Source organism: Vulpes lagopus, chromosome 21, assembly GCF_018345385.1.
Source record: "Vulpes lagopus strain Blue_001 chromosome 21, ASM1834538v1, whole genome shotgun sequence".
Taxonomy (NCBI): domain Eukaryota; kingdom Metazoa; phylum Chordata; class Mammalia; order Carnivora; family Canidae; genus Vulpes; species Vulpes lagopus.
The window spans coordinates 43,875,107-43,895,523 of NC_054844.1; the positions used below are offsets into that span (position 1 = coordinate 43,875,107).

The 20,417-nt window shown below is 41.1% G+C and overlaps 1 protein-coding gene across 2 annotated transcripts in view; it reads left to right on the forward strand.

Annotated features, from left to right (window-relative positions):
* Window positions 1-628: 628 nt before the first annotated feature.
* Window positions 629-20,417, forward strand: part of SP1 (Sp1 transcription factor) — a 42,797-nt gene continuing 23,008 nt past the window's right edge. The window contains exons 1-3 of one of the 2 annotated variants that reach the window (XM_041735904.1): window positions 629-742; window positions 1,817-1,971; window positions 2,301-3,816. In XM_041735904.1, coding sequence (XP_041591838.1) covers window positions 736-742; window positions 1,817-1,971; window positions 2,301-3,816 — 1,678 coding nt within the window. In that variant the 5' untranslated portion in view covers window positions 629-735. Of the gene's footprint in view, window positions 743-1,228; window positions 1,630-1,816; window positions 1,972-2,300; window positions 3,817-20,417 lie in introns of those variants that run through there. The other variant, XM_041735905.1, reaches the window with a different exon arrangement.

Genomic DNA, 20,417 nt, shown 5'->3' on the forward strand with positions numbered 1-20,417 from the left:
CCTCATTGGGCGGACCGACTGAGGGAGACGCCGCTTCTCCTCGGCCCACCCCAAAGTCCCGCCCCCGGAGTGCATTCGGCGTTCAATTGGCTTCTCGTTCACGTCAATTTGCGTCCCAGCTTGTCTTGTCTCAGCGTTGGCCCAATCCTGACTTTCCTGGCTGCCCGCCTGATTTCTGATTGGCTTTGATCGGCTTCATCCTATCCCATTTCGGCCTGCTTCTTACCCCCTCCCACCGGGGACTGTGCCCAGGCATGTCCGGGCTTCTGGTTGGCCGATGTTCTGTCATTCCAACCTAAGCTCTCCCTATCCCCACCGTTCAGGGAGCCCGCCTGGCGGTTGACTGGCTCCCTCCCAAGCCTGTCATCACTAGCTCCCGCCCACCCCCACTTCCTGCGCCTTTCATTGGGCCTTAAAACTGAGAGGGCGGCCTCCTTGGGCGGACACCAGGCACGCAACTTTGTCCTACACGCCTTAGAGAGCCAGTGAGCCCTGCCATTGGATAACCCACGCGTCTTTCTTCCGCAAGTCCCTCCTTTCTCCCTCCCTCATTGGGCGGGGCAGCAGCGAAGGGGCGGGGCCTAGGCCGGGCTTGTGGCGCGCTGCTCCCTCCTCCTTACCCCCCCCCTCCCTGTCCGGTCCGGGTTCGCTTGCCTCGTCAGCGTCCGCGTTTTTCCCGGCCCCCCCCAACCCCCCCGGACAGGACCCCCTTGAGCTCGTCCCTCAGCTGCCACCATGAGCGGTAAGGATGAGTCCACTCCACGCTTAGGGGTGGGAGGGGAATGAGGGGGCGCGCGCGAGGGCCGACCGGGCGGTCCCCGCCGTGAGGGGGGGCGGGCGGGAGGCGGCGGCGGCGGCCTTGGTCCCGCCCGGGGCGGAGGGAAGGGAGGGAGAAGGGGCAGTGGCGGGGCCTGCGAGAAAGCGGGGGATGGGCCGCCCGCCCCGGGGGAGGGGGCAGCGTGGCCTCGCCCGCCCCCTGCCCGCCCCGGCCACGGGGGACGGGCCTTACCCCCCACTATTCGGCCGCCCGCCTGAGGCTCCTCCCGCCGGGGGCTGGAGCCGCGGGGGCGGCCCGAGCAGTGCAGGCCCCGCCCGGGCCAACCGCCTCCCCGGTCCGCCCTCTGGTCGCCGCCTGCCCCAAGGCCCTCCCCTCCCCCCGTAGGTTTCCCCTCCCCCCCACCGTCCCGCCCTTTCCACGCCCCTCACCCCGAAACCGCCCTTTCCTTCCAGGGCCCGCCCTCTGTCCGCCCCGAAACCTCCAGATTCGTAACCCCTGGACCCCGTAGCCCCTTAGCCGTGCTCACAAATGTTTCCCCACTCACACTTTTTTGTTTTTTCTTTCCCCTTTGCCCCTCTTCTCCTCTTGCTGCTTTTTACCCTTGAATTTTTCTCTTTCTCTATATTTTTTGCCCCTAATTTTAGCAAGCTTTCCATCCACCCACATGTTGTTCTTTGCCTTACCTATTCCTCTCCTTTTTATCCCCAGGATACTTTTTTTTATTTTGAAACTCTTTGAACATGTCCATCGCCCCTCACATTTCCTATACGAAAAGTACATTTTTAATGTTTCCTGGGTGTAGTTTTGTGCCAGGGAAGAATTGAGGCCCAGTTTCAGCACTGCTAAGCCAAGTCTGTGTTCTATGTGTCCTACAATTGCCCTTTCCTCAATCCACTTTTTTTTTTTTTTTTTTTTTTTACGCTGCTGCCTTTCACCTTACTGTTAATTATTTGTTTCATCATAGCGTCCTTTATCCTTCCTAACCTTACCCTTTTCCTTCCTCCAACTCTAAGTTGTTTATCTTTTAATTCTTTTTAGACCAAGATCACTCCATGGATGAAATGACAGCCGTGGTGAAGATTGAAAAAGGAGTTGGTGGCAATAATGGGGGCAACGGTAATGGTGGTGGTGCCTTTTCTCAGGCTCGAAGCAGCAGCACAGGCAGTAGCAGCAGTGGAGGAGGAGGAGGGCAGGTAAGTGATAACCAGGGCAGAGTAGGGGAGATGTCTAGAGAATGTAAATATTCTTAGATTATTGCCTTTTCACAGAAACGTTTTTTAGGAAGGCGCTAAACCATTTTGTAGCTAGGGAAGTTAGCACAGAGAGACAAATGATTGGGAGATCTCCAGAGATGAGGATTTCAGCAGTATAGATAGGTCAGCTTTTTGTTTCAGGGTTTTTTTTTTTTTTTTTTTTTTCCTCTCTTTGGCTGCAGTTTTGCTGTTTATTTGTTTTAAAACTGCCCCCAGGGCTGGCAGCTGGGTGTCTCTGACTCCTATCCTCTCCCTTATTTTCCGGCCAGGAATCCCAGCCATCCCCTCTGGCTCTGCTGGCAGCAACTTGCAGCAGAATTGAGTCACCCAATGAAAACAGCAACAACTCCCAAGGCCCAAGCCAGTCAGGGGGTACAGGTGAGCTTGACCTCACAGCCACACAGCTCTCACAGGGTGCCAATGGCTGGCAGATCATCTCTTCCTCCTCTGGGGCTACCCCTACCTCAAAGGAACAGAGTGGCAGCAGTACCAATGGCAGCAATGGCAGTGAGTCTTCCAAGAATCGTGCGGTCTCTGGTGGGCAGTATGTTGTGGCCGCCACCTCCAATTTACAGAACCAGCAAGTCCTGACAGGATTACCTGGAGTGATGCCTAATATTCAGTATCAAGTAATCCCACAGTTCCAGACCGTTGATGGGCAACAGCTGCAGTTTGCTGCCACTGGGGCCCAAGTGCAGCAGGATGGTTCTGGTCAAATACAGATCATACCAGGTGCAAACCAACAAATCATCACAAATCGAGGAAGTGGAGGCAACATCATTGCTGCTATGCCAAACCTACTCCAGCAGGCTGTCCCCCTCCAAGGCCTGACTAATAACGTACTCTCAGGACAGACTCAGTATGTGACCAATGTACCAGTGGCCCTGAACGGGAATATCACCTTGCTACCTGTCAACAGCGTTTCTGCAGCTACCTTGACTCCTAGTTCTCAGGCAGTCACTATCAGCAGCTCTGGGTCCCAGGAGAGTGGCTCACAGCCCTCCACCTCAGGGACTGCCATCAGTTCTGCCAGTTTGGTATCATCACAAGCCAGTTCCAGCTCCTTTTTCACCAATGCCAATAGCTACTCAACAACTACTACCACCAGCAACATGGGAATTATGAACTTCACCACCAGCGGATCAGCAGGGACCAACTCTCAAGGGCAGACACCCCAGAGGGTCAGTGGGCTACAGGGGTCTGATGCTCTAAACATTCAGCAGAACCAGACATCTGGAGGCTCTCTGCAAGCAAGTCAGCAAAAAGAGGGAGAGCAAAACCAGCAGACACAGCAACAGCAACAAATTCTTATCCAGCCTCAGCTAGTTCAAGGGGGACAGGCTCTCCAGGCCCTCCAAGCAGCACCATTGTCAGGGCAGACCTTTACAACCCAAGCTATCTCCCAGGAAACCCTCCAGAATCTCCAGCTTCAGGCTGTTCCAAACTCCGGCCCCATCATCATCCGGACACCAACAGTGGGGCCCAATGGACAGGTCAGTTGGCAGACTCTTCAGCTGCAGAATCTCCAAGTTCAGAACCCGCAGGCCCAGACAATCACCTTGGCCCCAATGCAGGGTGTCTCCTTGGGGCAGACCAGCAGCAGCAATACCACCCTTACACCCATTGCCTCAGCTGCCTCCATCCCTACCGGCACAGTCACTGTGAATGCTGCTCAGCTCTCCTCCATGCCTGGCCTCCAGACCATTAACCTCAGTGCATTGGGTGCTTCAGGAATCCAGGTGCACCAGCTTCCAAGCCTGCCACTGGCTATAGCAAATGCCCCAGGTAAGGCTTCTAATCTTTTACACTAATTTCCAGAGTTAACTAGTGTCTTAGTTGAGACTGTTGAGTCTAAGGAAGGAAATAGAGATTTTTGTGGGTAACAGTTTCTAGAGGGCAGGTCGATTAGAGAAATAGCAATGATTCTATTTAAGTCATTTGGAACTCACTTAACGGAAACTTTTTTCAGTTACTCTTATGAGAAAGGGGCACTTCTGGGCAATGTCTCTGGGGTCATTGTACTTCAGTGCTTTTGGTGTTACAGAACAAGGGTCACCAAACTTTTTCTGTGAAGGGCCAGATGGGAGATATTATGGGCTAGTGGGCTAGTATCACATGATCTTCTTTGTTTTTATGCAACCCTTTAAAAATGTAAAACCATTCTTACCTCAAGGGCTTTATTTTTATTTGGCCTGTGGGCCCACTTCTTTGGTAGGATGAGGATTGATTATAAACTTGACCTGTTTGTGGGAAAGTTATTAAATAATCAGGTAATTTTTACAAACTGTAATTCTTAAGTGAGGAAAAAGTGATATAGTGGGTTCCAGAAGTATTTAAAAAAAAATCCATAATCTTTAGTTAACTAGAATATCTTACTCTCTGAACAAGCTTGTTAATTAAGGGTTTAATTTTTTTCAACTTCTAGTTGCTTTAAAAGCATCTTTCTGGTCTCACCTTACATTTTCAAAGAGCTTCCTAGGTAATTCTGGTACTTCCTAGCTAGGAGAGCCACTTCCTAGATGCTTTGAAAGTAGCTTATGGTTGAGTAGGGGGGTGGGGAGAGAATGGGAGTAAAGCCTGAAATGGAGTGGGGAGGTGTGAGAGGAGTTAGGAATAAGGAGAGCATTGAAGGGAGAGAGTCCTCAGGGAAGAGGTATGTATTGGAATGTATGTTGAATCATTTGACCACAATATTCAATTGTTAATTTTAAACAGTGTTTCACTGTTGGTTAATTTGAAATTGGAAATATGTCCACTTAAAAAATTGAAAATCTATTTAGAATTTATTTTAAATTCTGTGGTGATGGAGCTAATCTTTAATAAAGCACAAGCAGAGGAAGGATACTATTTTTTTTTTTGTTTTTTTTTAAGATTTATTTCTTTTGAGGGGGGAGGAGCAGAGGGAGATGGGAAAGAGAGACCCAAGCAGACTCCTCGCTGAGCGTGGACTTGGACACTGGGTCAGTCTCATGACCCTGAGATCAGACCTGAGCCGAAATCAAGAATCGGACGCTTTAACCGACCACCACCCAGTGGGATACTATAGATTTTTATATTCTGACATGATACATAAAAATTATGATGGGAAATGGTTTAATATCACTGAGCTTAGCTTTATCGAAATATATGTGGGTTTATTAATTGTATACTTTCATTGTAGAGTTCTCATTTCACTTAAACTGGTTGTTCTATAAAAGAGGTTAACAAATAGCCGTATTTCCTGCCGCCTGCAGTTTTGGAAAATGGTGGGGGGAGGTCGGCTGAAGTTCCCTAATTTTCTTACGTACTTGGAGGTGTGTTTAAAATGACTACATTTTGTGCCTTAACAATTTTCTTAATGAATCAGATCTTGGAATAAAAGTCAGAGCTGAAAGGGACCCAAGAAGTCATGTAGTACAGCTGCCTTCTTCTCAAAGGGCACGGAGTTACAGAGAAACAGTTAAGTGGTGAGATGACATATAGCTAGAGCTAGGGCTTGTGGTTAACTCTAGTGTAGGGCATTTCTTATTAGTTTTAATTTAGGATATAAGAAATCCTTTAGATTGTTAATGTTTTAGAAAAGATATCTTTGCTTATTTGATAATTAATGCTCTAGAGCTGGCAAGTGTTTCACAGGCTAAAAATTATGGCAATAGAAGTGGGAAAAGTTAATGAAAGCAACAGCCTGGAAAATTAGACACTTGCTACACTAGTATGTTTTCTCTTTGCTCTTGGGTTGTTGTATCCAGCAGTTTTGCTCTTCCTCAAAGGAAAGCAAAGCTGTGGGATTGTTCCTTGGTAATAATTTGGATCCTTGCAGTTTCTAATAAGGTTTAGAACTTAGGCTCTAGAGAACAGTTATGAGGCACTCTCATTGCTAAATCATGCTCTGGGGAAGTCTGCCATTTAATATGTCATAGGATAGGGCTACCTAGCTATTATTGATGGTCTCAGAGCTTAAGAAAATGCATGCCTTTTTGTGAAGTAGCAGCAGCTTGACATTCACTAATGAGAGAATGAGTCTCTGAAAGGCCATTTTGTGAGAGTTAAGATTGGTTGCCTCATTACTAGTGGTTTCTGAAGATAAAAAGTTTCCTCCTTTCTGATTAGTTGTGCTTGTGCAACATTTTTTTCTTCTTCAATTGGTCAGTCGACTTTGTCCTTAATGAAAGATAATAAAATCATTTCCTAGAAGTTTTAGTGCTGTTCAGCTGTTGCCTGGCTGCTAAAAAATATCTCCTTTTACCCCCTTTTCTGGTATATAGTAATTTTACTGGAAAAACTCAATCTCTTGGCAGTATAACGTTGTAGAAAGAGTCTTGGATATGAAGTCATCTATAGATAAGTGGATAGATACGTAGCACTCTACGAAGTGAGACATTATTATGTGGCTGTGGAAGACTGCAACTTCCAGAGCATTCACTTAGGCTGTTTAGATTTATTGTTTTAAAAAATCATGTTTTAGAAATTGTTTAAGCTTTTCTGTTGACTTTCAGTGTTTATTTGTTTGCTGAATACACAGGCAAAGGAGCAGACTTAGAACCAAAGTAAGCCAGGCATCTCAGTATCCTGTGTTTTTTATGGCTCAGCCCCTGGTGGGTGGTAGTGAGGAGGGGACCACCCAGTAAATGGAGTATAGTTTCCAGACAGTGAAATGATCTATGGGCTCTGAGGTTGCTTTTATTTATTTATTTTTTAAGTTAGCAGCTTTTTTTGTTTTTAAATCAACACTCTTTCCCAGTTATCAGCACCCTTTCCTCTCATTTTGTAGTTACACTCTCACAGATCTTGTTTTTTTCCAGTTTAAAACTTCAGGTTTTTTCTCAGACACTGTTATGTCCTGAAAACTCTTCCACCAGGTTGAGGGGGGGCCAGCTTTGAAAGACAGTATGTATGACTTCGTGGGAGTTCTGCCTAATAAAGAGTTCAGGGCTAGTCTTTGGCAGGAGAATAGAACATATTTCCTTGATGGCTATAATTCACTCAAGGAACAAATTTCAGGCACTAAAAATAAAAATTTCACATCTGCTTGGTTTTATCGGGGTCAGGAAAATGTCTTCTCTTAGAAGTTAAGTTGAACGTGATACCAGAGTTACTTTGCCAACGGTGTCGCTAAACTTGGGGTCAGATTGCTGAGACCTAATTTCTTAAAAAGTTGTATTTTAGACTAGTGTATATGAACATTAGTGACTAGTAGGTTTAGTTGGTTTAAATGTGTTTAGAGTTACTCTTTTGCAAAACATCATGCCAGATAATTTATTAAAATAATATACTTTATCAAATACAATGTCAAATGTTTCTGCATCATTTGCCTTTTTAATCTAATATTATATTTGTTTCTGAAGATAACGTTAGTGCTTTTAACTGATTTCAATTTAGAAGGTCCCCTTTAAAACCAAAGTGCCTTCATTGAGAAGACAGTCCTCAGACCTTTTCAGTTGCTCCTATTTATTCATTCCAGTGGCTTTCTGTAAATGACGTCATTGTTAAATCACGTCTCATTGTGTAATGTGGCCATTTTAGTTCTGAATTAAATAACAAGAGCACAAGGGTACCTAGTGTTTCAGGAAAGTTTAGTATCTGTTTTATTCTTATATCTTCCTTTTAACTGTTCTACTTTGTAAAGTAGCATATAAATGTTACCACTAATAACCTAGTTCTGCTCATTTCCTTCTAATTGTTTTGTTTTCCCTCCTTGAACATGTTTTGAGATGTAAGATGAACATCTGTAGAAAAGCTTTATTACATAAAGCTTTGTAAGTTACTTGATGTCTGTAAATGTTAATAGATAGTATTAATTGAAATTTTCTACTTTGCTATGTATTTTTCATATTTCTTACAGGTGTGTCAACAATAGAGCTCTCCCTTTCTTTGCATTATTATTCAGGCTCTGGAGTGCTGAAGTGTTATTTTAAATGTAAATGCCCAGATTGTGACTATATTGTTAATACTATGCTAAATTTTAAGAATTGTTTCTCTTGGAAAATCCTGAAAAAGTTTCTGTAGAAAGATTTTTTTTCAGAGTTGGTTGCAAATCTGGGCTATAATTTGAATTTGCACTTTTGCTCCAACATTTTTTAAACTTTGAATGTCTTATGGAAACTGGGCAGTATTACTTGTTTGACAAGTTTGGATGTGCCTATCTAATTTACTATGACTCTTTCTAACTCTGTATCTGAGTACAAAATAAATAATAATTTTGAAGGAGTTAAAATATATTTGCATCAAGACAAAGACTTTACTGTTAAGAGATGAGAAAACTAAGTTTAAAAAAATCTATACATCTCTGGAAACTTGTAAAATATTATTTTTATTTATTTTTATTTTTTATTTTTTTATTTTTTTAAATTTTTATTTATTTATGATAGTCACAGAGAGAGAGAGAGAGGCAGAGACATAGGCAGAGGGAGAAGCAGGCTCCATGCACCCGGAGCCCAACGTGGGATTTGATCCTGGGTCTCCAGGATCGCGCCCTGGGCCAAAGGCAGGCGCTAAACCGCTGTGCCACCCAGGGTTCCCTATTTATTTATTTTTAAAAGAGTTTATGTATTTATTCCTGAGAGACACAGAGAGAGGCAGAGACACAGGAAGAGGGAGAAGCAGGCTCCATGCAAGGAGCCTGATGCGGGACTCGATCCCGGGATTCCAGGATCATGACCTGAGCCAAGGGCAGCGCTCAACTGCTGAGCCACCCAGGTGTCCCTTAAAAAATTATTTTTCTAGGAAGGGAAATTTTTTTGCTGCAAATAATCTAAAAAAGGTTAAATGCTATCGAGATGGATCTTTTCAAATTATTCAATATGTTCTTCATTGAATTGACCCTTTTTGATGACTTTTTTTTTTTTAAGATTTTATTTATTTATGAGAGACACAGAGAGAGAGAAGCAGAGACACAGGCAGAGAGAGAAGCAGGCTCCATGCACGGAGCCTGATGTGGGACTCTGATCCCGGGACTCCAGGATCACGCCCTGAGCTGAAGGCAGAGGCTCAACCATTGAGCCACCCAGGTGTCCCACTTTTTTTTTTTTTTTTTTTTCTTTTACAGGACTTCTCTCAAATAGAAAAATGGATTTGTTTTTCTGAAGTGTTACTAACATTGGTAGTCTAAGATAACAGGAAAAAAATAGCATGGTTAATGAACAACTTCTTTGTAAACTTTTTATGAATCATAATTCGTTGTGATCAGATTAATTTGAATTTATTTAATCTGTAATTTAATGAAATATAATTAGTGATGTGATCAAAACATTAAGAAGAGAGGAACAAGATGGCAAAAGAGAAATCAAAGACCTATAGTCAGTTTGAAAACCTGAAGGTCAGCTGTGTCATTGAGGTGTGTGTGTAGAAGAATTTTTACAATTAAGATGTGATGTGTTTTCCCTTACTGTACCTTTCTTATTTTTTTCCTGATATGCTTGAGACATTTTCATAGCAAACTTTTATTCTTCCTCATCTGTTGTTTTCCGTGTTACCAGGAAATTCCCTTTCAGTGCCTGCCTTCTCTACCCACCACATTTCTGATTTGAAAAAAATATATTATCCTGACATACTTGTGGGGCATACAGTTTGAGAGACTATATAGGGTCCAATTTTGTCCAGGCCGACATAGACAATGTATAATATTTTTCTCTCTTTTTTTTTTTTTGAGTTTTAAGAATTTTTTTTTTTAACATACTATTAGTTACGGTCACTGGTGGTATGTGAAAATACTAAGCATAGAATTCTTTGGCAGTTTTTTGCACTTGTGAAAAACTATATTTTAATTTTATACAGGCTATTTGTCTTAAGGTAAAAAGCTTTTAATTCTGAAAACTGCATTTGGAAATTTTCCATATTATCAAGAACTTCTTTGTTTGGTTTGGTGTTCTCTTAACAGAATATCTTGTTGGCATTATCATGTTTTGAATAGCCTCCTTGTTTAGCCTTAATGCTATTAAGAAATTCAATAATATTCATGGTTCAGTTAACTTACCAAGGCATTTACTGAACACCAGTATACTTAGTAATCTAATTGCTCCCAGCAGGCTTCAGAGTTAGAGACAAAAGTGTAATGGGGGAAAAGTGTGATAGTGAAAATGGGTACCATTTTTTGATGCTTTAGCAAAATTTATTGAGCATTTATTATGTGTCAAATGTGCTAGGCTCTCAGAATTCACTGAAACGGATAATGGTTCTTGCCTTCGTGGAGCTCCAGTTGCTGTTGTGCTGTAGTTATTTACACTTAGGGCACTTCAGAGGGGACAAATTTTCACATGGCTAATATTGAGAGTTGCAGAAAATATAAGGAATAAAAGGGCCACACTATTTTGGATTTTAGTTTTCTCTATGTTATATATTATCAGCACTGAGCCACCCAGATGCCCCTAAGTCTTAAAAATTTTATTTCAATAACTGAAGTGGCAGTATTACAAAATACTATTATATTATCTAGATGTGCCTTATAAAAATTTAAGAAAGAAGCATTTCATTTTAAATAGATACATGTTATGGGGCTTGCATGAAATAGGCATCTTCATTTCCTACACTTCTTTCTTGGTATTGAATACTCCATGGACTATTTGATTTTTAATCATCGCTTTGCTTGCAGAGGAATTTGATGCTGTTTAAAAGTGGTACCAGCCTGGAGTGTCTGGATGGCTCAGCCAAATGGTGCATTCGGGTCAGGTCGTGGTCCTGGGATCGACCCCACATTAGGCTCCCTGCTCAGCGGGGAATCTGCTTCTTCTCCCTCTGATCTTCCCCGCTGCTTGTGCACGGGTGCTTGCTCTCTCTCTCTCTCTCTCTTTCTCTCAAATGAATAAATAAAAAATGTTAAAAAAAAAAAAAGTAGTACCAACCAAGAAATTTGTTCCATTCCAAAAAGCTGAGCATCAGACTTAACAGTGAAGTTTTCATTTAGTTGCCTTAAAGCCTCACTGCCATATGTACATTGTTCAGAGTGATTCTCTTAGTGAGAATGTTACTAAAGGACTAGTGTTGCATCTTCTGAAGACCCCTGATAAAAGTAAGATACCCAGGGACGCCTGTGTGCCTCAGTGATTGAGCGTCTGCCTTCTGCTCAGGGGGTGATCCCGGAGTTCAGGGATCAGGTCCCACATTGGGCTCCCCGTGGGGAGCCTGCTTCTCCCTCTGCCTGTGTCTCTGCCTCTCTGTGTGTCTCTCATGAATGAATAAATAAAATATTTAAAAAAAAAATTCAGATCCCCAGTGGAGACTTGTTTGGAGATGCCACAGGCTGGCATTATGCTCAACATGCCCTACAAGATTGTATCTAGAGGAAACAAAAACATAAAGATTATGTGGGAAAATATAAGCTTTCTGTTTGGTTAGGAAGTTGGGTTTAGAAACTTTTCTAGGGATCCCTGGGTGGCTCAGTGGTTTAGCACCTGCCTTCTGCCTGGGACGTGATCCTGGAGGCCCCGGGATTGAGTCCCACAAGAGGCCCCTGCATGGAGCCTGCTTCTCCCTCTGCCTGTGTCTCTGCGCCTCTCTCTCTCTCTCTCTCTCTCTCTCTCTCTCTGTGTTTCTCATGAATAAATAAATAAAATCTTTAAAAAATAAAAATTAAATAAAAAAACAATAGAAGCTTTTCTAGTTCTGGTTCAAAACTGCCATCAGGTCCATGCAGCTGCCTTCTGAAAGCTGAAATGGAAGTTGATAATGAATTGTATACTGCTCAGGAATGATTGTATTTATAAATGAATTATATTGTGTTATGTCTTCTGTTTTCCTGTACTCCCTCTACCCTACCCTTTTTTTCTATCCCCAGCCTCCCATGAGACATTGGTACTATGAACAAATTCAGGAGCTTAATAAAGAGAACTGTCCCCCCTGCACCCCCATTTGTTATACGCTGTTATAAAGGAGAATGAAATGGCTCTTTGGGAAGTGTAATATAAAAATCTACAAAATTGTTGGGAAATAATTTAGGATGAGTTTTCCCACTTAATACTTTTTTGGATGGGAAGTGATATGGATGACTGACTGTAAATGGGATCTTAAACTTAGCATACTGTTTTTGTTTTATGTCCCCCCCCCTTTTTTTTTTTTTTTGACAAATGAACCTCTCACATCCTGTGTAACATAGGTTGAATGGTTTAGCTATGGATATAATCTTTAATCTGACGTATGAAATAACTCCAGCTTTAAAACTAGCAGTAATTGATTGAATATCCTTTGTGAAAGAGAAAGAAAGCTTGTTCTGAGGTGAGATATTTAGCATGGACAAGAAAGTGACATATGGTATTTGTAGGCAGACCCGACCCACAAGGGTCCAAGTCATAACTTTGCTTCTTACTGGCTTTGTGACTCAGGGGAAGTTCTTCATCTTCTCTGAGCTGAGGTTTCTTTATTTGTAAAAGAGGGTTAAGAGATTATTAGGATTAAATGAGTTAGATAACCTGTAGGAGCACATAATGGGTACTTAACACATTAGTGCCCATATCTCAGTAAAAGTTCCATTTTATGTAGTCCTCCCATTCAATTAAAAGTAGGGTATTAATCACTTAATTCAGGGCTGTTCTTCCAGGTTGTTGAAGTGTCCAGGTCTTTAAGTTTTTTTCTTTATTTTCTTCATTGGTGCAGTCATTAAACTATCACAACTACCAAAGGAAGTAAATTCCAGTTAGTATGCTTTGTTCTGTCATAAACCATTCTAGTAAAAAAGATAGTTGACAGTAGAGAAAGTTTCTAGAATTATCCATGGATTTTCTTTTTCTTTATTTCTCATTGACCTGGCTATGAACTTGTGCAGTGTATGTTTTCTCTACAGACTGCTGCTAGATTGACATTCTTGATGAACACTTTGCTAACACCCCATCTAATGATGATAATTGGGTTTCTTTTTATTTCAGTGAATTATTTTTCTGTCCTCATTTCTTTTAAAGAGTTGTTTGATTCTCTGTAAATTAACAGAACTTCATTTATTTCTTTTACCTTTCTGGAATTCATTGTTACTAAAGCATTATTTTACTTCATTTTCCACTCTCAGCTGATTCCTGTCTCACCTGTTACATTCTTCCCATTCCCAAGTAACCCCCAACACATCAGAAGTGATGTGAAGGGGCAGCCCAGGTGGCTTAGCGGTTTAGCGCTGCCTTCAGCCCAGGACGTGATCCTGGAGACCCCGGATTGAGTCCCATGTTCGGGCTCCCTGCATGGAGCCTGCTTCTCCCTCTGCCTGTGTCTCTGCCTCTCTCTCTCTCTCTCTCATGAATAAACAAATATTCTTTAAAAAAAAAAGTGATGTGAAGTGATTTAAGACTTCTAGGCAGATAGAAAGAATAATACAATGGATATTTTTTTACCTATATCCCAGTTCATAAAACAGTAGATTATAAATATTACTAAGGCTCATAAAATAGGGCAGCCCCAGTGGCGCAGCGGTTTAGCGCTGCCTGCAGCCCAGGGCTGATTCTGGATACCCTGGATCGAGTCCCACGTCAGGCTCTCTGTATGATGCCTGCTTCTCCCTCTGCCTGTGTCTCTGCCTCTCTCTCTCTGTGTGTGTGTGTGTGTGTGTGTATATATATATATATATATATATATATATATATATAAATAAAATCTTTAAGAAAAAAATAAAGCTCATAAAATAAATCTGCCTTAACAGTTTTTAACATTGCTACTGAACTATATGATTTTATTAAGTAATGGTTGTTTTAATTGTGCTTATGTACACACTTTTTTCTATTGTACGATGAAAGAAACTGGTTAAGTCTGAACTATTAATTTGTGGTTTTGGAATTTCTTGACTTCCATTCATCTATGGAACAAGAATGATTATGCTTGCTTAGTTCTTTGTGGTGATGTAGATTCATAGATGTACAAACACATAAAAACAAATATCTAAGACTGATTATTCTTTGTACAAGTTTAGGTATCTCTGTTTTAGTTCTTAAATGTCTGTAGGGAAGGGACTATCTCTATTTCCTTTTTTTTTTTTTTTAGATTGAGAGTGTGAACATGTACAAGTGGGGGGAGGGGCAGACTCCCAGCTGAGCAGGGAGCCAGATACAGCTGAGTCCAGGGCCCCAGGATCATGACCTAAGCTGAAGGTAGAGGCTTAACCCACTGAGCCACCCAGGAGCCTCTCTTTTCTTTATACAGGGTAGATTTGATACCATAAACATATGGGTGCAGAATAAATGATCTGAAGAGAGAGCACTGGTTGCCCACAAAGGACTGCTGATGTTAATTACAGTTTCCTTGTGGGAAATGGCAAAATTCAAAGGATTCGCTTTATAAAGATCTATAGAGCTGGGCCACTTAGGTGACTCTGGTCAGGTGTCTGCCTGTGGCTCAGATCATGATTCCAGGATCCTGGAATCAAGCCTCATATGAGGCTTCCTGCTCAGCAGGGAGCCTGCTTCTTCCTCTGCCCCCTACTTGTGCTTGCTCTGTCTCTCTAGTGCTCTCTCTCTCAAATAAATGAGTAAATCTTTAAAAAATCTCTAGAGCTGAAATTAGAAACCTTTGAGGATAGGAAAAAAAAACACTTTTGTTTAAATGATACTGGTAAAAACATTAAACAACACAAATGTAGAAAAAAAGTAAAAATTAATTGAAGTTTAGCTATCCGAAGATATCCACTGTTGAAATTCTGATGAACATCCAGCCAGCTTTTTGTACCTTTGTGTACAATTTACAAAGAAGTCTATATACAATCTTAATTAATATTTTAAAGAATTATACTATCAGTATTTATTTTTACCAAACAATACAGTATGAACATTTTTCCTATAAATACTAATAAATGTACCTTTGCATCATTTTAAATCATCATAAGGTAATTTCATAGTATGTACTAGGATTTACTTAACCCTGTTGTTTCCACAGTTTCACTGTTATAAGCAGTGCTGTGGTGAACATTTAAGTTCACACTTTTTATTTTTTAACTTTTAAAATAATTTTATTGTTTTTGAAGATTTTATTTATTCATGAGAAAGAGAGAGGCAGAGACATAGGCAGAGAGAGAAGCAGGCTCCCCTCAAGAAGCCCTATGTGGCACTCGATCCCAGGACCCCTGGATCATGCCCCAAGCCAAAGGCAGATGCTCAACCACTGAGCCACCCAGGCGTCCCAAGTTCATATTTTTTAGATTAATATTCTATAAGTGAGCAATTCTAGTATGTTTCTTTCTTTCTTTTTTTTAAATTTGTTTATTTGAGAGAGGGAGAGCATGCACAAGCAGGGCAAGGGGCAGAAGGAGAGAATCTCAAGCAGACCCACTGAGTACTGCCGAGGCATGCCCATACACTGAGGTATATTTCTTTTTCTTCTTTTTTTTTTTTAATATTTATTTATTTATTTATTTATTTATTTTTTAAATTTTAATTTATTTATGATAGTCACACAGAGAGAGAGAGAGAGAGATGCAGAGACATAGGCAGAGGGAGAAGCAGGCTCCATGCACCGGGAGCCCGACGTGGGATTCGATCCCGGGTCTCCAGGATCGCGCCCTGGGCCAAAGGCAGGCGCCAAACCGCTGCGCCACCCAGGGATCCCTATTTATTTTTTTATGATAGTCACAGAGAGAGAGAGAGAGAGGCAGAGACACAGGCGGAGGGAGAAGCAGGCTCCATGCACCGGGAACCTGATATGGGATTCGATCCCGGGTCTCCAGGATCGCGCCCTGGGCCAAAGGCAGGCGCCAAACCGCTGCGCCACCCAGGGATCCCACTGAGGTATATTTCTAAGAGAAAAGGGAACTTAGGTCCACATGGAATCTTGCACAAAAATGTTTATAGCAGCATTATTCATAACTGCCAAAAGATAGATACAACCTAAATATTCATTGACTAAACAAAGTATGTATTCATATGAGGGAGTATTATTCAGCCATAAAAAGAAACGAAGTATTGATACATGCTACAATGTGGGTGAGCAAGGAAAACATTATGTTAAGTGAAAGAAATAAGCTGGAGAAAAAAAGGTCATATATTTTATGGTTTTATTTATATGACTTATCTAGATCAGGAAAATCCATAGAGAGAGTGTTTGCCAGGGTATGGGGTGAAGAAAAAATGGGGAATGATTGGATATGGGTGTTTTTCTGAGGTGATGAAAGTTTTGAAAGTAGAGAGGTGGTTGACAAAGCATGGTGAGTACACTGAATGCCACTGAATTGTACACTTTAAAATAGTTAATTGAATGTTATGTGAATTTCATGTTAATTTTTTAAAAAACTCCAAAAGAGGCTCCTGGTTGGCTCAGTTGGTGGAGCATATGACTCTTGATCTCAGTGTTGTGAGTGCAAGCCTCATGTTGGCCATAGAACATACTTTTAAAAATTCTGTGGGTGCCTGGGGTGGCTCAGTCCTCTAAGCATCTGACTCTTGATTTCTGCTCAGGTCATGATCTCAGGGTTGTGGGATTGAGCCCCAAGTCAGGCAGGCTCTGTGCTCAGCTGGGAGTTAGCTTGAGATTCTCTCCCTCTCCCCTCTTTCCCACATGTACTTTCTCTGTCTCTCGGTCTCTGTCTCTCTAAAATAAATCTTTGAAAAAAAAAAAATCTAAGTGTTGGTAGGTCAAAGGTTTTATACATTTAAAGTTTTGATATTGGGCAGCCCTGGTGGCTCAGAGGTTTAGCGCCACCTTTACCCCAGGGTGTGATCCTGGAGTCCCGGGACCAAGTCCCGCATCGGGCTCCCTGCATGGGGCCTGCCTCTCTCTCTGCCTGTGTCTCTGCCTCTCTCTCTCTGTGTCTCTCATGAATAAATAAATAAAATTTTTTAAAAAAAAATAAAGTTTCGATATTTAAAGTGAATTTCAGAAAGCTAGCAGTTTATAGCTAGCATTAGTATTAATCTTTGCAAAAAAAATATATTAATCTTTGCCAGGGACGCCTGGGTGGCTCAGTTGGTTAAGTGTCTGCCTTTGGCTCAGGTCGTTATCCTGGAGTGCTGGGATGGAGCCCCTCATAGGGCTCTCTGCTCAGTAGAATCTGCTTCTCCCTCTCTCTCTGCCCCTCCCCCTACACCTTCTCTCTCTCTCTCTTTTCTCACTCATTCTTTCAAATAAATAATATAGTTAAAAATATACTAGCCTTTAACTATATTATAGCCTTCCCCCCCCCCAATATGAGGGGGGAAAGATTCTTGCTTTATTTTATTTTAATTTTTATTTTTTAAAAGGTTTTATTTATTTATTCATGAGAGAGAGAGAGGCAGAGACACAGGCAGAAGGAAAAGCAGGCTCCCTCTGGGGAGCTTGATGTGGGACTCGATCCCGGGACCCTGGGGTCATGCCTTGAGCCCAAGACAAATGCTCAACCACTGAGCTACCCAGGTGCCCCTCATTATTTTCTTATTGGTCTTACACATTTCTTGCTGCTTTAAGCTTAGTATTTTGGGTTTTGTTGCCATCGTGGATAGGACCTTTTCTTCCATTTTATTTATTATTATTTTCAGATGTTACTTTTTTCTTTTTTTATTTTAGAGAAAGTGTATGCTCGTGGGCAGGGGTTGGAGGGAGGTGAGGGGCAGGAGGAGAGGGAGAGAAAGAATCGCAAGCAGGCTCCATGCCCATTGTGGAGCCAGATGTACAGCTCCAGCTCAGGACCCTGAGATCATGACCTGAGCCAAAATCAGGAGTCGGATGCTCAACCAGCTGTGCCATCCCCGCCACCCCCATTTTATTTTTAACTGATTCTTTTGTGTATATGTGAAAGCTATTGACTTACGGACATTGATTTTATAATGGCTATCTTACTGTAATCTTATTGTTTTCAATATTTTTAGTGATTTTCTTTAGGTTTCCAGGTATACAGTCTTATCTGCAAATAATTTTACCTACTACTTTCTAATGTTTATACCTCATTTCATTCTTGTCTTGCTAATAAGATTACCACTATTACTGTCCCAAGAACAGAGAACTTAAAATACAAAATATATTAGGTAAAATATGTCTGAATTATCCATTGCCATATTAAGCAGTAGTGAAGGAAACCAGTATAAGAAAAAGGGTACACAGGGGCATTCAAATCTAAGTTTGTAAAAAAAAAAAACATCTAAGTTTGTTCAACTGTACCATTATAGTGCATTAAGTGTATTTAATGGTCCTTATTAATTTTAATCATCAGAAGCTTCTAGTAATTTAAAAACATCTGTTAATGGATACAAACAGTCAAAAAAATCTGTCAAAGGACCTGATTTAAAAACCAACAAGATAAAAAAAAAAAAAAAAAAAGAAAGAAAAAAGAGAAGAAAACCAACAAGATAGGGGGCGCCTGCGTGGCTCAGTTAAGTGTCTGACTCTTGATCTTAGCTCAGGTCTTGACCTCTTGTTGGGCTCCATGCTGGGTGTGGAGTCTACTCAAAAAAAAAAACAAAAAAGAGGGACGCCTGTGTGGCTCAGTGGTTAAGTGCCTGCCTTGGGCTCAGGGCCTGATACTAGGGTCTCTGGATCAAGTCCCACATCGGGCTCCTTGTGTGGAGCCTGTTTCTCTCTCTCTCTCTCTCTCTCTCCTGAGTAAATAAATAAAATCTTAAAAAAAAAAAAATCAGGAAAATGGTGGAGGCATGAATTAAGTACAAAATTAATTTTAGGGATCCCTGGGTGGCGCAGCGGTTTGGCGCCTGCCTTTGGCCCAGGGCGCGATCCTGGAGACCCGGGATCATGGAGCCTGCTTCTCCCTCTGCCTGTGTCTCTCTGCCTCTCTCTCTCTCTCTCTGTGACTATCATAAATAAAAAAAAAAATTAAAAAAAAAACAAAAAAGAACAAAATTAATTTTAATTTCATCATTTCCTACTTATTTTATCACTGTCTTGCTCTTAACCAAATGACTATATTCACTTAATCTTTATATACCTCTCCCACAGCTTTCCTTTGGAATGTATATATTTAAGTAAATGAATTTTAAATCATTCCAGTCTGAATAATAAGTAATTATAGCTAGTTTGAGAGGAATATTAAAGTGAGAGCCTTCCCCTAGAAAATTATCACTGTAGTGAGAGTTGGGGGAAAAAGATAATTCTAATTCATTTCTTGGTCTTAAAAAACAGTTTTCACTATGGAATGATGTTGACAGAGGTGGGAAGTAGGTGAAAGCCTTGGAATTTAGAAGAATTTTAGTATGCTAATAATTATTAATTTTTGAGATCTTAGTGTTTTTGGACATGATAAATAGGGATATCTATATGTTTGGATTCAACGATACATAATATAAGACAGAGTGTTTAGTAAAGAAACATTACCAAAGCTGAAAAAAAATTGGTTTTAATACACATCCAAATTAAACTTCCTCAAATGTTCCCATTTGAAATTTGTGGATTGCCTTTTCCTTTTTTTCTTCTAAACTCCTTTGCTGGGACGGTGGACTTTAAAAACTCCTATCTATCACTTAGTTACAGTGACCCCTACTGGTAAGAATCTTTGACATCATTGTGCAAATTGTCCCATATTTGAAAACTACCCATTTACTGAGGTATGAAACATCAGTTGTTAAATCTATAAAATATTGTTAATAATAAAAGGGTGAGATGCACAGGCTGATTTTTTTTTTCTGTATGTGGGTTTTTTTTTTTTTAAGATTTTATTTATTCATGATAGAAAGAGAGGGGGTGGTGCAGAAGCAGAGGGAGAAGCAGGTTCCTGATGCTGGACTCATTCCTGGGACCTTGGGATCATGACCTGAGCCAAAGGCAGAGGCTTCCCTGTCTAAGCAACTCAGGTGCCCAGTGTATATGTTTTTAATGATACAAGTTAAGTAATCATATTACAGAAAATAATGAGAAACAGAAAGGAGAAAAGCAAAACTAATAACTACTTCCCCATTACAATTCACCAAATTCGGTGTGTTTTCTTCTACTTTATTTAAATTTTAATGTTATTTTTAAACATAACTTTATTCTTGGCATGCATGTAATTGTTCCTTGGTTCACTAATATGGTATAAGCATTTTTTCCAAGTTATTATGCTTCAGTTAATCATAATTTTTACTGACGGCTTGGTATTCCATCAGATTACTTAGCAGTTTTCTCATTGTTCACATTTTAATCCATTTCTTATATTGCTTTTGTAAGTAATTTGTTGGATATCTGTTCAAATGACTTTTTACATATTTGGATAAACTTTTATCTGCCTAGAATTATTTTTGAACAGTCAGGGCAGAGGTATCTATCTTTTTTTTAAGGTTTTATTTATTTGTTCATGAGAGACACTGAGGGGCAGAGACACAGGCAGAGGGAGAAGCAGGCTCCATGCAGGGAGCCTGATGTGGGACTTGATCCTGGGACCCTGGGGTCATGCCCTGAGCCGAAGGCAGAGGCTCAACTGCTGAGCCACTCAGATGTCCCAGGGCAGAGGTATCTAAAGTTATTTTGAACGTAAGAGCTATCTCTGTGTCTCCTGACATGTAGAGCAGGAAAGGCAACTTGAGATACTACTTGCTATCTTGTGTGATCTC